Source organism: Heptranchias perlo, chromosome 16 (genome assembly GCF_035084215.1).
Source record: "Heptranchias perlo isolate sHepPer1 chromosome 16, sHepPer1.hap1, whole genome shotgun sequence".
In the NCBI taxonomy this organism is placed as follows: Eukaryota; Metazoa; Chordata; class Chondrichthyes; order Hexanchiformes; family Hexanchidae; genus Heptranchias; species Heptranchias perlo.
The window spans coordinates 29,950,662-29,966,843 of NC_090340.1; the positions used below are offsets into that span (position 1 = coordinate 29,950,662).

General features: G+C 46.5%; 1 protein-coding gene across 2 annotated transcripts in view; it reads left to right on the plus strand.

The window, feature by feature from the left end:
• Positions 1-16,182, plus strand: part of rpgrip1l (RPGRIP1 like) — a 186,697-nt gene that overhangs the window by 119,935 nt on the left and 50,580 nt on the right. For both annotated transcript variants that reach the window (XM_067997882.1, XM_067997883.1), the window contains 2 exons: positions 5,409-5,510; positions 15,270-15,402. In XM_067997882.1, the coding sequence (XP_067853983.1) occupies positions 5,409-5,510; positions 15,270-15,402 (235 nt within the window). The remainder of the gene's footprint in view (positions 1-5,408; positions 5,511-15,269; positions 15,403-16,182) is intronic.

Here is a 16,182-nt window from a genome sequence, read left to right on the forward strand (position 1 = left end):
CTTACGCCCTTTTTGAACAAGGTGTAACATTTGCAATTCTCCAATCCTCTGGCACCACCTCCCATATCTAAGGATGTTTGGAAGATTACGGCCAGTACCTCTGCAATTTCCACCCTTACTTCCCTCAGCAACCTATGGTACATCCCATCAGGACTGGGTGACCTATCTACTTTAAGTATAGCTAGCCTTTCCAGTACCTCCTCTTTATCAATTTTTAGCCCATCCAGTATCTCAATTACATCTTCCTTTACTGAGACTCTGGCAGCATCTTCTTCCTTGGTAAAGACAGATGCAAAGTACTTATTTAGTAACTTGGCCATCCCCTCTGCCTCCATGAGTAGGTCTCCTTTTTGGACCCTAATCGGCCCCACCCCTCCTCATACTACCCGTTTACTGTTTATAAACCTATAGAAGACTTTTGGATTCCCTTTTATGTTGGCCGCCAGTCTAATCTCATTCTCTCTCTTTGCCCCTCTTATTTCGTTTTTCACTTCCCCTCTGAACTTTCTATATTCTGCCTGGTTCTCACTTGGATTATCAACCTGACATCTGTCATACACCCCTTTTTTCTGCTTCATCTTACTGTCTATTTCTTTTGTCACCCACGGAGCTGTGGCTTTAGTTGCCCTACCTTTCTCCCTCGTGGTAATGTACTTGGACTGTACCCGAACTATCTCCTCCTTAAAGGCTGCCCATTTTTCTATTACAGTTTTGCCTGCCAATCTTTGGTTGCAATTTACCCGGGCCAGATCTGTTCTCATCCCACTGAAATTGGCCCTCCTCCAATTGAGTATTTTTACTTTAGAGTGGTCCATGTCCCTTTCCATAGCTATTCTAAACCTTATGATACTATAATCGCTGTTCCCTAAATGTTCCCCCACTGACACTTGCTCCACTTGGCCCACCTCATCCTCCAAAACCAGATCCAGCAATACTTCCTTCCTCGTTGAGCAAGAAAGATACTGGTCAAGAAAGTTGTCCTGAACACACTTCAAAAATTCCTCCCCTTCTTTGCTCCTTATATTATTACTTTCCCAGTCTATATTAGGATAGTTGAAGTCCCCCATTAACACTACTCTATAGCTTTTGCACCTCTCTGTAATTTCCCTGCTAATTTGCTCCTCTAATATATCCTTCCCACTAGTTGGTGGCCTATAGTGTATTGGAATCTCTTTTGTTTCTTAACTCTAACAAAATAGATTCTATCCTTGATCCCTCCAGGACATCCTTTCTCTCCAGCACTGCAATATTCTCCTTAATCAAAACTGCCACCCCCCCCCCCCACCTCCTTTCTTTACTTCCCTATCTTTCCTGAACTCCTTGGGCTCGATTTTAAAAGTAAAAAATGGGTGGGTTGGGGGTGGCGGGCAATGAAAATTGCCACCATTTCAGAACCGCCCCCAATCTGCCTCCAACCCATTTCCGGTTTTCACGGGGGCGGAACAAGGGGCGGGCGGCCAACCCGCTCCCAGGAAGCGGGTCGGGCCTTAAAACCTTTCCAGGAGGCTGCAGGCCTCCATTTTTCACTAATTCCCAATTTCAACCCCGGGGGCCGGGATTCCCAGGCCTTCTGTTTTACGCCTCATGAAAGGAGGCGAGAAGGCCCGAGACTAACAGGTAGGTGCCTAGAAACGCAGGAGTGCTTCCCCCAGGCCCAACAAGCCTACGTGCACCGACCCCCCCCACATGCCGATTGTGGACCCCCCCCGATCGCGGACCCGCAACCCCCAATCGCGGACCCCCGACTCCATCCCCTGACCTTAACCCCAATCCTCATCCTCCGAACCTGACCCTGATCCCCCGACCCCGATCCTCCGACCCTGATCCTCCCCCTCAACAATCGTGGGCCCCCCGTGATGACCCCCGATCCAATCCTCCATGACCCGTGACCCCCGTGCCCACTTATGCCAACCTGTGCCCACCCATGCCCCTTGCCCACCCCTCATGCTGCTTGCCCATCCATACTCCCCTGCTCCTCCCCCCCATCCACCCAAACAAAGATTTGCCTGCAGACTTACCTGAACACGTCCTCTCCCTGGCTGGTCTCCCATCCGACTGAGACCAACCTGTTGACAAGCCGGTCAGTCAGACAGCAAACCGACAAAAAATAAAAGACGACCTTATGTCAAAATCATAAGGAATCCGGGAAACCCGTCCTAATGGGTTTCCCAACCTCAAATTGACCCCCCCGCCCCCTTCCTGGCTCCATTTTAAAATTGAACCCCTTGTATCCAGGGATATTTAGTATCCAATCCTGCCCTTTATTGAGCCAGTTCTCTGTTATTGCCACAACATCGTATTCCCACATGGCTATTTGTGCCTGCAGCTCACCAACCTTGTTTACCATAGAATCATAGAAGTTTACAGATCGGAAGGAGGCCATTCGGCCCATCGACTCCACGCCAACTCTATGCATGAGCAATCCAGCTAGTCCCACTGCCCCGCCCTTTCCCGTAGCCCTGCACATTTTTTCTTTACAAGTACTTATCCAGTTTCCTTTTGAAGGCCATGATTGAATCTGTCTCCACCACTCCCTCAGGCAGTGCATTCTGGATCCTAACCACTCGCTGTGTAAAAAATTTTTCCTCATATCACCTTTGGTTCTTTTGCCAGTCACCTTAAATCTATGCCCTCTGATTCTTGACCCTTCCGCCAATGGGAGCAGTTTCTCTCTATCCACTCTGTATAGACCGTTCATGATTTTGAACACCTCTATCAAATCTCCTCTCAACCTTCTCTGTTCCAAGGAGAACAATCCCAGCCTCTCCAGTCTATCCATGTAATGTAAGTCCCTCATCCCTGGAATCATTCTAGTAAATCTTCTCTGCACCCTCTCTAAGGACTTCACATGTTTCCTAAAGTGCTGTGCCCAGAATACTCCAGTTTACCATGCCTCGTGTGCTTACACATATGCACTGTAAACCAATCTTAGACTTTCTTGTATTCTCTCTTCGTCTGATCCCACCTAATACCGTACTATTTCTTATTCTACTGCTATCTTTCTCTCCCAATCCTTTGTGCACCTTGTTTCTCCTTTCCAATGCTACATCCTGGTGCCCGCCCCCCTGCCAAATTAGTTTAAACCACTCCCTCTCATCACTAGCGAACCTCCCCACGAGGACATTGGTCCCAGCTCCGTTGAGGTGCAACCCGTCCGGCCTGTATAAGTCCCACCTCCCTCAGAACTGGTCCCAATGCCCCAAGAATCTAAAGCCCTCCCTAATGCACCATCTCTCCAGCCACGCATTCATCTGCTCTATCCTCCTATTTCTATACTCGCTAGTGCATGGCATGGGAAGTAATCTGGAGATTATTACCTTTGAGGTCCTGCTTGCTAATCTTTTTTCTAGCTCCTTAAAATCTGCCTGCAGGACCTCATCCCTTTTTCTACCTATGTCGTTGGTACCGATATAGACCACGACCTCTGGCTGTTCACCCTCCCACTCCAGAATGTTCTGAGCCGCTCGGTGACATCCTTGACCCTGGCACCAGGGAGGCAACATACCATCCTGGAATCATGTCTGCGGCCTCAAAAACGCCTGTCTGTTCCCCTAACTACAGAATCTCCTATCACTATTTCTCTCCTGACCTTTCTCCTCCCCCACCCCTCCCCGACCCCCCCCCCCCCCCCAACCGTACAGCTGAGCCACCCATGGTGATGTAGTCTTGGCTCTGGCTGCACACCCCAGAGAAATCCTCTTCCTCACCAGTATTCAGAACTGAATACTGGTTAGAGAGTGAGATGCCCTCAGGGGACTCCTGCACTAACTGCCTGGTCCTCCTTGTCTGTCTGGCGGTCACCCAGTCCCTCTCTGCCTGCACTCTCTTAAGCTGTGGGGTGACCACCCCCTGAAACGTGCTATCCACGTAGCTCTCAGCCTCGCCAATGCACTGCAGTGACGCCAGCTGCTGCTCAAGCTACGAAATCCAGAGCTCGAGCTCCTCCAGCTGACGACACTTCCTGCACCTGTGGTTGTCCAGGACATGGGAAGCGTCCTGGAGTTCCCACACAGCACAAGATGTGCATTCGACGGGCCTGAGTTTCCCTGCCATGCCTCAATTTATTATATTAACAAAACTTAACAAAAATAAACTTAAAGACTTAAAAAAAACCACTCACCAGCTACTCATCAATCAGCTCCTTCCCTTGTGCTGACGTCACCTGAGGTGTTTTTTCACCTCTCTCCCCGCTCTGCTCTGTCTCCTCCCTCGCTCCTCCTTTTATTGCTGACTCTGCACTCCGCTCTCTCTCCTCTCTCAATCCTCCATTTATCGCCGATCCCGCGCTTCGCTCTCGCCTCTCTCGCTCCTTTTATCGCTGATCACGCGCTCCGCACGCGCTCGCTTCTTTTATCGCCGATCCCGCGCTCCGTGTTCTCTCTCCTCTCTCGTTCCTTTTATCGCCGATCCTGCGCTCCGTGCCCTCTCTCCTCTCTCGCTCCTTTTATCGCCGATCCCGCTCTCTGCTCTCTGTCTCCTCTCTCACTCCTCCTTTTATTGCCGATCCCGCACTCTGTTCATCGGGAGCAACCAACCAGAGCCAGTCGGACCCAGGCTCGCAAAGGCAGGGGCGACCACTCCCTGAAGTAATGCGACAGGTGCTGCACAACTTGCACCATCCGCTACTCACCTTAAAATAGCCTGGGCCTCAAATTGATGATGTTGGGGATGTTTGAATGCTCAACGCACCATCCCCCCCACCCACTGGCCTTCCACCCAAAACTCGATCCCAGTTAAAATCCCACTCTGTGGACTACTGTGCATAATTCTTGTTGTCATACTTCAAAAGGGACACAGGTGCAGTGGAAAGAACAACAAGAATGATCCCAAGTGTAAAAGTGATGAGCTAAGAAGGCAGGTTAGAGAAGCTTAAACCATACAGTCTAGTTATTAAAAGGTATAGATAGATAAGGTGAACTCAGAATATTACTTTAACTTTAGTCAAGACGAGTGAAAAGTAAATTTAAAACACATCTTAAAATGAACTCTTTCCTCAAAGGGTAATATACGTTTGAAATAATTTACAAAGTAAAGGAATTGGATCAAAGACGTTAGGGGAGTTCGAGATAAGTTGAATGTTAGGTTGGGTGAGTTGTAATACCAGAGGGATGAGATGGGCTTTTCTCGTCCTTTACTTTTCTTATGTTCTTACCCAAAATGTTAACTTATCTTTTGGTGCCGATGGACTTGTTGTGCATCTCCAGCACTTTTTGATATTTTTTCAAACTTCCAGCATTTGTAATGTTTTTCTTTTCAGAACTCCACTGCCTTTACATTGGTATCTTCCATAGAAACTCAGTAAGATATAGTAATTTAACCTGAGTACGGAAAAAACAGTTGTGAATTTAATTACATGTCAGTCATTCTTGGTTTCACATTTAGTTTTTTTGTGTTTTGTTAATTTGCAGCTAACAACACTAGGAGTTGAATTTGAAGTTCAAGCCCTTAGTGTTATAAGCGAGTCAAAAGAGGCAGAAATTGCTACAACAGAGCCTGAACCAATTAGTCAGGTAAGTGAAAAGAAATGTTATTATAACTGAGTGGAGTTCTCTACATTCTTCCACCTCAATATATAGCCTATCACCTTTGGTACTGTACCAATATGTGAACCAGCTCCTTCCTCATTTGACTATCGTTGGATGTCCAGGTTGCCTGATGGATGGTCTGTGATTGACTGTGATAACCATCCTGGGTAGAGATTGCAACACTAGAGTAGAACATTTTTCAGTGCCTTTTCATTACTTTTTTTCAAGCTCACTCTGCAGGGTGGCAACCTCAAAAAAAAGAAGAGTGCTTAAACAGCTTTACAAAAACTTACATATGGAAATATACATAAAGTTCACTTCTTGCAGTTGGTCCTAAGTAGCCCTGGGCTCAAAGTTGCACAAAGTTCTGTTAATTTTAGCTGTAATGCAACCTTTTTTAAAACCATGCTTCATTCCTCCAAGTTTTCAGTAACACAGCGGGGAGTCTTCATGGGTTGCTTGTACCAGCAGAGCACACTCTCAGGAAGGAACCAAGGGCTAGAAATTGGTTTAGCCCTGAAAAAGGTGACCTGCCCAGACCGCATCAGAAGCTGGAGCCCCATCCAAAATTGGGCCTCATCAGCAAAATTCCAGTGAGCTGCGGACACCAATCGGGCATGCAGAGGCAGCTCGCCAGTTGTGGCGATGCTGGCAGCAGCCCTCAGGTTGGTCCTGGGAGGGGGAAGAAGAGAAGAGGTGGGGCGGTGGGGGGGGGGTGCAACGTTGGGTGGCAGCGGCCTTGAGGAGTGCTGTGGAGTCAGAAGGAGCACTGCTGCTCCTACTGACTCCGCATGAGGGTAAGTTAAAAAGAAGAAACTTACTTTTTTGTTGGCGGTCCCCTAAAGGAACCCTGGTTGTGCTGCAGCAAGAACAGGGAGACCTGAGCGGAGCATGCCAGGCACGTGCTTCGTTCAGTCCTGCCGAATTTCCGAGAGAGGTCCTTGAATAGGTGGTAAGCCCTTCATTAACATATACAAGGGACCTGAATATTCAAGGGTACTTGATATTTTGGAAGGACAGAAAGCTAGGAAAAGGTGGAGGGGTAGTTCTGTTAATTAAGGATGACATGAGTATAATAGAGAGAAATGGCCTTAGTTCTAAAGACCAAGATGTAGAATCAGTTTGGGTAGAGATAAGAAATAGTAAAGGCAAGAAGTCACTTGGGGGAGTAGTTTATAGGCCCCCTAACAATAACCACACTGTAGGACAGGGTATATAGGAAATAATGGGGGCTTGCGAGAAAAGAACAGCGATAATCATGGGTGATTTTAATCTACATATAGATTGGAAGAATCTGATTGGCAAAGGTAGCCTGGAAGATGAGTTCATAGAGTGCTTTCGGGACAGTTTCTTAGAGCAGACGTTCTAGAGCCAACCAGAGACCAGGCTATTCTAGATCTGGTAATGTGTATTGAGACACGATTAATTAATGACCTCATTGTAAAGGAGCCTCTGGGTAGCAGTGATCACAATATGATTGAATTTCACATTCAGTTTGAGGGAGAAAAGAATAAGTCTAAGACTAGTGTTTTAAACTTAAATAAGGGCAATTATGAGGGCATGAAGACAGAGATGGTAAAGTGAACTGGGAACTTAAGTTAAGGGATATGTCAGTAGAGATGCAGTGGCAGACATTTAATGAGATATTTCATAACACCCAGCAAAGATACATTCCAGTGAGAAAGAAAGACTCTGGGGAAGGACGTACCATCCGTCGCTAACTAAGGAAGATAAAGATAGTATCAAATTGAAAGAAAAAGCATACAATTCTGCAAAGATTAGTGGCAGGTCAGAAGATTGGACAGAATATAAAAAACAGCAAAGAATGACTAAAAGAATAATAAGGAGGGAGAAATTAGAGTACGAGAGAAAGCTAGCTAGAAATATAAAAACAGATAGTAAGAGTTTCTACAGGTATTTAAAAAGGAAAAGAGTAAGTAACGTGAGCGTTGGTCCTCTAGAGAGTGAGTCTGGGGAATTAATAATGGAGAATAAGGAAATGGCGGATGAATTGAACAGATATTTTGTGTCCGTCTTCACTGTAGAGGATACAAATAACATGCCAGAAATAATTGTGAATCAAGAGGTGAAAGGGAGGGAGGAACTTAAAACGTTTATAATCACCAGGGAAAGGGTTCTGAAAAAAATATTAGAACTAAAAGCTGACAAGTCCCCAGGTCCTGACGGACTTCACCCCAGGGTCTTAAAAGAAGTGGCTGCAGAGATAGTAGATGCATTGGTATTAATTTTCCAAAATTCCCTAGATTCTGGAAGGGTCCCATCAGATTGGAAAATAGCAAATGTAACTCCTTTATTCAAGAAAGGAGGGAGACAGAAAGCAGGAAACTACAGGCCAGTTAGCTTAACATCTGTCATAGGGAAAATGCTAGAATCTATTATTAAGGAGGTTATAGTAGGGCACTTAGAAAATCTCAGTGCAATCAGGCAGAGTCAACATGGCTTTGTGAAAGGGAAATCGTGTTTGACTAATTTATTCGAGTTCTTTGAGGAAGTAACAAGCAACGTGGATAAAGGGGATCTGTGGATGTGGTGTACTTGGATTTCCAGAAGGCTTTTGACATGGTGCCACATCAAAGGCTACTACACAAAACAAGAGCTCATGGTGTAGGAGGTAACATATTAGCATGGATAAAAGATTGGATAGCTAACAGGAAACATAGAGTAGGCATAAATGGGTCCATTTCAGGTTGGCAAGATGTAACGAATGAGGTGCCACAGGGATCAGTGCTTGGACCTCAGCTGTTTACAATCTATATCAATGACTTGGATGAAGGGACCGAATGAATGGTTGCTAAATTTGCTGATGACACAAAGGTAGGTCGGAAGGTAAGTTATGAAGAGGACAAAAGGAGTCTGCAAAGGGATATAGATAGGTTAAGTGAATGGGCAAAAATCTGGCAGATGGAGTATAATGTGGGAAAATGTGAACTTGAATATAAAAGCAGAGATGTTTTGCTACAGTTGTACAGGGCATTGGTGAGGCTACATCTAGAATACTGTGTGCAGTTTTGGTTTCCTTATTTAAGAAAGGACATAATTGCTTTAGAGGTGGGTCAGAGAAGGTTCACTCGACTGATTCCTGGGATGAGGGGGTTAACTTATGAGGAAAGGCTGGACAAGTTGGGCCTGCATACACTGGAGTTTAGAAGAATGAGAGGTGATCTTATTGAAACATATAAGATCCGGAGGGGACTAGAAGGGGTAGATGCTGCGAGGATGTTTCCCCTTGTGGGAGAGACTAGAACTAGGGGCCACAATTTTAAAATAAGGGGTCTCCCATTTAAGATGGAGATGAGGAGAATTTTTATCTCTCGGAGGGTCGTGAGTCTGTGGAACTCCCTTCCCCAGACTGCGGTGGAGGCAGGGTCATCGAATATTTTTAAGGCTGAGTTAGATAGATCCCTAATTAACAAGGGAGTCAAAGGTTATAGTTGGTAGACGGGAAAGTAGGGTTGAGGTCGCAATCAGATCAGCCATGATCTTATCAAATGGCAGAGCAGGCTTGAAGGGCCGAATGGCTGACTCCTGTTCTAAATTTGTATGTTCGTATGACCTAACGCCTGTTTTAGGCAGCCACCAGGAATGCCTGATTATCATCCAAGTGAAAATGTTGTCTGGCATAATTGAGGCACATTTGGAGCACTGGATGTAGCCCTGCGAAATTGGACCTTTTCGCCCTGTTTCGTGTTTAAAAAAACAGGAGCAATGAGGTCCAGTTTTTCCCCCGGAGAGCTTTCCTCCATATAGTAGCAGTTTTTATATGGACTTAGGTCTTAATATCTGCCAGAAGATATTTTCTTTGGCATTCAGAAACAACTGTCATCTTACAAATCTGACCACTAAATCACAGCCAGTACTTCAAGGCCAGAAATTGGAGTCAGCGGCGTATTTATAGTGCCAAACTCTTCACTATATCCCTGCACTTGAGCCTCTTGGCACAGTGAATTCCCAAATACTGTCATAACTTTTGGATGGCATCAACAGATTCTGCCTCAGTAGAAGATGCACAGTAGTAACTCACTACAAGAGCCACCATCCTGTTTAATCCTCACAACAGATTTCTCCCTCGATGTCTGGTGATCGCAGGCATGATGGGCCGAGTGGCCTCCTTCTGTGCCGTATGATTCTATAACTAATGTGCACAGGTCACGTGGCCATATCAATAATTTCAGTGCCATGTCAGTTGACTAGAATTAAGAGCAAACAGCTCATGTGGAAAGAGAAATGTAGGGTTAACATCTCAGGCCAATGACCTTTCCATAGATGCTGCCTGACCTGCTGAGTATTTCTGGCATTTTCTGTTTTTATTTCAGATTTCCAGCATCGCAGTATTTTGCTTTTTGTAGAATTAAGAGCAATCTGTTTAATGTTATGACAGCTCTTACAACTGATCTGAGTCCAGTCATCCTCCTGCTCTTTAAGGATACTATAGAAGTTGGATTCTGGGGTATAAGAGGTAGTTGTTGTCCCTATCAGTTCAGCACCTAGTAGGAGTTCTGAAAACATATTGGGGTCGATTTTGGAATGAAGTTGGAGGCGGGGGGGGGCCTCCAAAAATCGGGGAAATCCCGAGCGGGTATGGAACCCGGCCCCAACCCGCAGACTTCTGGGTTCCCCATTGACACATCTGGGTGCGCACGCGCCTCCCAGAATGCGGAAGTCACACCGGCAATTAAAATCGGCAGGATGATAGTTAAGAGACTTATGTACATACTTGAAGTACTTAATTTTGTCCATATTAAGGCAGAGGTCCGATTTTGAAACATCCTCAGCGTGTTTCCCATCCTGTGGGAAACACTCCATGTTCTACCAGACGTGTTTCAGCCAGCAGCCAGTTGAACATTCAAATGCTTGTTTGACAGATGGGGAGAAAAGGTGAGTTCTTGCTGCAGGGCATTCAGTTCTTTCACACAAACTTTTGGCTGCGAGATCTTTGTGTTTTCAATGAAAATTCTTACGTTCCACTCACAATTCTTCTGTTCACACATATTTAACAATTTTTGGAACTCCCTCAAACTCACACCATCAGGAATGGGGGGGGGGGGGGGGCGCCATGGCTGCATTCACCATATTACATCCGAGGACGAGCAACATCACCAGCCTCGCCAGGCATGGCGTGCACTTCCGCCACTTGCAGCTCCACAACACAGTGCTGGGCCACAGGGACCTACACAAGAACACAGAGGGCAACAACAGAGAGAGAGACGTTGCAGGAGACACTACCCTCGCCACAGGGTCTACAGACCGAGACTCAGCTTCCTGGACCTCTCTGAGGAGCAGTGCATACGGAGGCTCAGAGTGAGTCGCCGGGTAGTTGCAGACATCGGCAGCCCCCTTCATGCCGAGCTGCTCCCGTAGGGCTGAGCAGCATCGCATTATCCGTCGCTGTCAAAGTCATCACTGCCCTCAACTTCTTCGCCTACGGATCATTCCAGGGTGCCACCGGGGACATCGCCGGGGTCTCTCAGTCGTCTGCACACAAGTGCATAAGGCAGGTCACCGACAGCTTGTTTCGCAGGGCCTCGCAGTACATACGGGGAAGTCAACTTCCCCATGGACAACCTCAGCCAGATGGAGAGGGCAGTGGGATTCCACTCTGTGGCTGGCTTCCCATGGGTGCAGGCTGTAATCGATTGCACTCATATAACAATACGAGCACCTCCACACGAGCCAGGACTGTTCATCAACAGAAAGGGGTATCACTCCATCAACACTCAGCTCGTTTGTGACCACCGCAAAAGATTCCTTCACGTGTGTGCAAGATTCCTTGGCAGCTGCCACGATTCCTTCATCCTGAGGGAATCCAACATCCTGCCCCTTTTCCACGCACCGAACACCCTTAAGGGCTGGCTCCTCGGGTACAAGGTAAACCCCCTGTTCATGCGGCTAATGGCACCTCTGAGGAACCCTATCACTGAGCAACAGCGTCGATATAACGACAGCCACATCGCTACTAGGACTACAATTGAGCATGCTATTGGGCTGCTCAGGATGCTATTTAGGTGCCTTGATCGTTCTGGGGGAGCGCTTCAATACGCACCAGACATAGTGGGACGCATTATAGTAGTGTGTTGTGCCTTGCACAAAATTGCACAACAGAGAGGGGTGCTGCTTGAGGAGGTTCCATCCACATCTACCATCCACATTGAGGAGAAGGAAGAACCCATGGGCAGAGCAGCAGCTCACCTGGCTGCTCGTGAGGCCAACGAGTCACTGATATGTGAACGGTTCTCATAAGATCAGAAAGTGAGAATAGTCCAGTCCTCACACCACCTAGAAAGAGCAGCTCCCACACCAGGCCGCCCACCCCTCCCAGCACAAAACAGTCCTGCAACTACACATACACCCACTGTAAAGTGACTCATTGGGTGGCATCAAGTGTCGCTGTTCATGGTGAACCTCATGAAAGGGCCCTATCACAAAAGCCAGTCAAGAATGGGCAAGACGTGGCAGTAGTGGTGACAATCATAACATTTAATATCACTTTAACAAAAAAGCAAATATAAATGAAAAACAAGACTGTCTGTCAAACACCCTTGTGCAAACCCTTCGTGCTCACAAAACCTTCGCCTTCCTCTTACGACTATTTCTATGTGGTGCATTCCCTGTGGCTGCAGCAGAGGTAGCGGCAGGTTGCTCATGTTCATGCTCTGACTGCTTAGATGCTTTGGGTCTACTTCCTCTCTGTTTTGGAGACCTCCACGTACACCTGTGCAGGGACAGACTCGGCCACCTGGAGAGGAGGCAGCATTGCGGGTACTAGTTGAGAGGGGGGCAACGAGTGAGACGTGGGAGCGTTTTGAGTGGTGTCCCCACTTCCATGTCCCCTTTCGCCATCAGCCCTCCCCTGGGCCAGGCCCACATCACTCCTACCACCCTGCTGGAGAACAGTGTGGTGGACATGTGTGATGCGTTGGAAGGCCACTTCTAAAGAATATGTCAGCATGTTTAAGGTGGCAGAATATTGTTCACCCTGAGTCCAAACAGCCGTTGTCAGGCCCTGAATGGATTCATTTGTGAGCCGTGCTTGAAGCTCACCGGAGGCTAGTCTTCTCTCCATCGCAGACATTCCCGCACTTACCTGTGACACTATCTCAGAGAGTTGCTCACGTCCCTGTGACAGTATCTCAGAGATTCCCTCCCGTACCTGTGCCACCATTCCACTCATGCAGGAGTTGGACTCCTCCATCCTCTGCGCTATTGTGGAGAGTGCGCATGGCACCTGTTTGAGTACCTTGCAAATGTGCTGCTGTCCCTCGATCATTCTCCTTTTAAAGGATGGCCCCCAGGGTTCCGCATCGGCATCCAGCTGAGCAGAGCCTGTAGAAGAGTGCTCCCACCGACGCGGACTCTCCACAGCTGCCCCTGCCACCAGTGTCTGCTCGTGTTCACTTGTGTGTGGTGACTCACCGTGTGCCAACCCAAGTAACTGAGTACTAATGTAAAGGAGTTCCACAGACTAGCACCCACCGAGTTGTGCGTATCTACACTGGTGGATGGCTCGCTAAGATATGACGGTGCATGGCAGGTCCTCTGAGGAATCGCCCTGTGCCGTCACTGCGTTCGCTGAAGGCCCCGTAAGAGAACAGAAGGCAATATTAAGCATCATCACAGATGTATCATGTTGCAATGAGTATACTGAGGTATTGAAGATGGCAAGGCATGTTAACATCAATTCATATTGTGTGTGATGAATGTTATAGTTGTGTCACCAGATATTTGTGGGGTGTCAGTCTCGCCGTCCCTGATGGATAGGCACTCCTGCGCCACGTTAGTGAGGACCAGTATTTGTGGAGGCCCCCCTCCAGTCCTCGCCCTGTCGCGTGCATTTTGCGGCCTCTTCTCCTAGAAGGGGACAAAGAACAGATGTGTGAGTGAGTGATGGTGAAGTGGCCATCCGATCAATGCATTGCTTTGGGTGAGGCTAACCGTGAAAGAGATGCATCAGAGGGTGAGTATGATACATTGGATGAGGATTGGGGTGAGTGGTAGTGGTGGGGTGACTAATGGGGAGGTGAGGAAGTGCTGAGGAAGTGCAGGTAAGTTGCGGATGAGCCTTAAGTGGGTGTGAGGAGTGACATGATAGAGTAGTCTTGGCAGTGCAGAATGAGTTGGGGGAGGGGGGTCGGTAATGTGCAGCAGGGAATGAAGGAGAATCAGTAAGTGTACTCACTTTTGCTGACCTAGTTAGGTCATTGAAGCGCTTCCTGCACTGGATCCAGGTGCGGGATATATTGCTGCTGCTGGTGACCTCCTCTGCCACCTCAAGCCAGGCCTTCTTGGTGGCAGAGGCAGGCCATTTGGTAAGTCCTCTGGGAAAAACCCATCCCTCCTCCTCCTCACCCCATCCAGTAGCACCTGGAGTGAGGCATCGTTAAACCTTGAAGCAGCCTTGCCCCTGTGCTGCTCCGCTGTGGTCTGTGGGTGTCTGCTTCAGCAAAAGCCTTTGGAGCAATGGCCCTTTAAATAGAGCTCCTCCAGCTGACAGCCTGTGATGCGGGTGCACAGTCCGCCCGCTGCGCTTTCGAACGGCAAACCCAGAAGCCACGTTAAGTGGTTCCAATTGAATTGCGATCTCGTGTGAAACTGCCATTTTTTACTGGTCGGGTTACCCACACGCCCAATCACCCACCCCCCTCCCCCCCCCACCCCGCTGCAATCCTGCCTCCATTCTAATATCAGGGCCATTAGGCCTGTTCATTAAAAGTATGATTCATTCCCTTTTCTTTCATAATTTGTGCACAATTTCTGGAGGTGACTTCTAAGTGAATGCACTCAGTTGAGCATCTTCTGCACCACAAACAAAAATTTCAGATTCTTGTCATTCAGTTACTAGTCAGTCTTCAGGAAGCACCTTGATAAATAAAATGGGATTGAGTGGCCAGGACCTACTACAGATAATAACACCACTTTGGCTTGACGAAGGCACACTTCTTCAAAAAAAAATCTACTATTGTAAATGGCATGTAGATTTTGCATCCTGATATGGTGATCACATTAGTATTATTTGACATGCAGTCCTAAACAAGATTGTATCCTTGAGATTGTCCTGTGACATTTTTGTGAATTGTTGAGATTTCAATGTTCATTTTTATATTTTTAAATTTTAATGTTATTTGTTTTTATTCATTCATGGGATGTGGGCGTCGCTGGCAAAGCCAGCACTTATTGTCCATCCCTAATTGCCCTTGAGAAGATGGTGGTGAGTCGCCTTCTTGAACCACTGCAGTCTGTGTGGTGAAGGTTCTCCCACAGTGCTGTTAGGTAGGGAGTTCCAGGATTATGACTAATGTTAACCAACCAGCAAGGCTATCTGTCTAACAATCAAGTTCACATTTGCAGTTACACCTATGTTTAAAATACCAATGCTTCTCCTAGAATCTGTTCTAGACTCAGTCAGAATTTTATAGCCATGCTGAGTTTGTAGTCAGTAAATAATTCTGAAACTTAAATACTTTTTTGTGATAGAAATAGGAACATAGGAACATACTCATTCTCACCTACAGGACATTTGGCTTTTAACATAGTGCTGCATTTATAGAAGTTTCAGTGTAGAAAATGCTATGTATTGCATCAACTAAATCATTGATCTAGTTCTATGCTACATTTCACATTAGAATCCACTTTTACTTTCCTTTTTCTAAATACTGTACTCATTTGGTAGTGAAAAAATCATGTTCTTTGAAAAACAACTGTAATAAATAGCATGCTTTAAAAACACAGGATGTCATGGGCACAGAGTTTGAAAATGGACAGGCTTCAGAAAGTGAAGAAGAGAGCTCAGCATTTTCATCAGAACTGAGTTCAGCTATTTCAGGAGCAACCGGCAAACTAGATGAACCAGAACCTGGCCAAGGTTAGTAGCTTAATTCATTAATCTTATTTACAGAATGCCACAAAGTTGTCTCAAGTTTGTGCACTGTAATGGAGCAGACATAAAAGATTTCCTTTGCAGCATATCTACTCCAAAACTTTGGGATCAATGGATTAGTTATGTTTGTTATGATTTATGTGGGTTTGGACTACAAGCACTAGAAGGCATGGGTTTAAAATCAACAATCCACAAGCAAGCCACAGATTAGTAATAAATGGGTTTTCCTCCACAGAGTGCTGGATATGTGGAACAGGCGCCCAACAAAGGTAGTTGGTGCTGAGATGATTAACTCCTTCATAAAAGAGCTGGATAACCAGAAAGAAAGAACTTGCAACTATACGGTTAGATCAGGATTGAAGTTTTTGGTAAAATAAGTATGGGATGAGATGCTCAAATATTTCAGCGGGCACAATGGTTTTTGTGCCATTGGGCTGGAAGGAAGGGGGTTGATGATTATATCTGGCCAGAGTTGAATAGAGCTGATAGATAATCTGGAGATTTGCTTCTTTTGCTCTGGGGATCATGTAGCATTTATGCAGAACTTACCCCCCGGAGATTAAACTGTTGAAGAGGAGTGCATGATGAGAGAATGTACATGGTCTCTGGAAGGAACTGGTTCATTGAGGTGAATAATCCATTTCGTCCCATCATTCCTTATCTTATGAATATTCTTTATGACTAACTTATATCAAGATCACATTATGTGAAATAGAGCTGGGCTTTGTTTGGGAAGAATGTGCATACAAATCCACAACCAGTAAA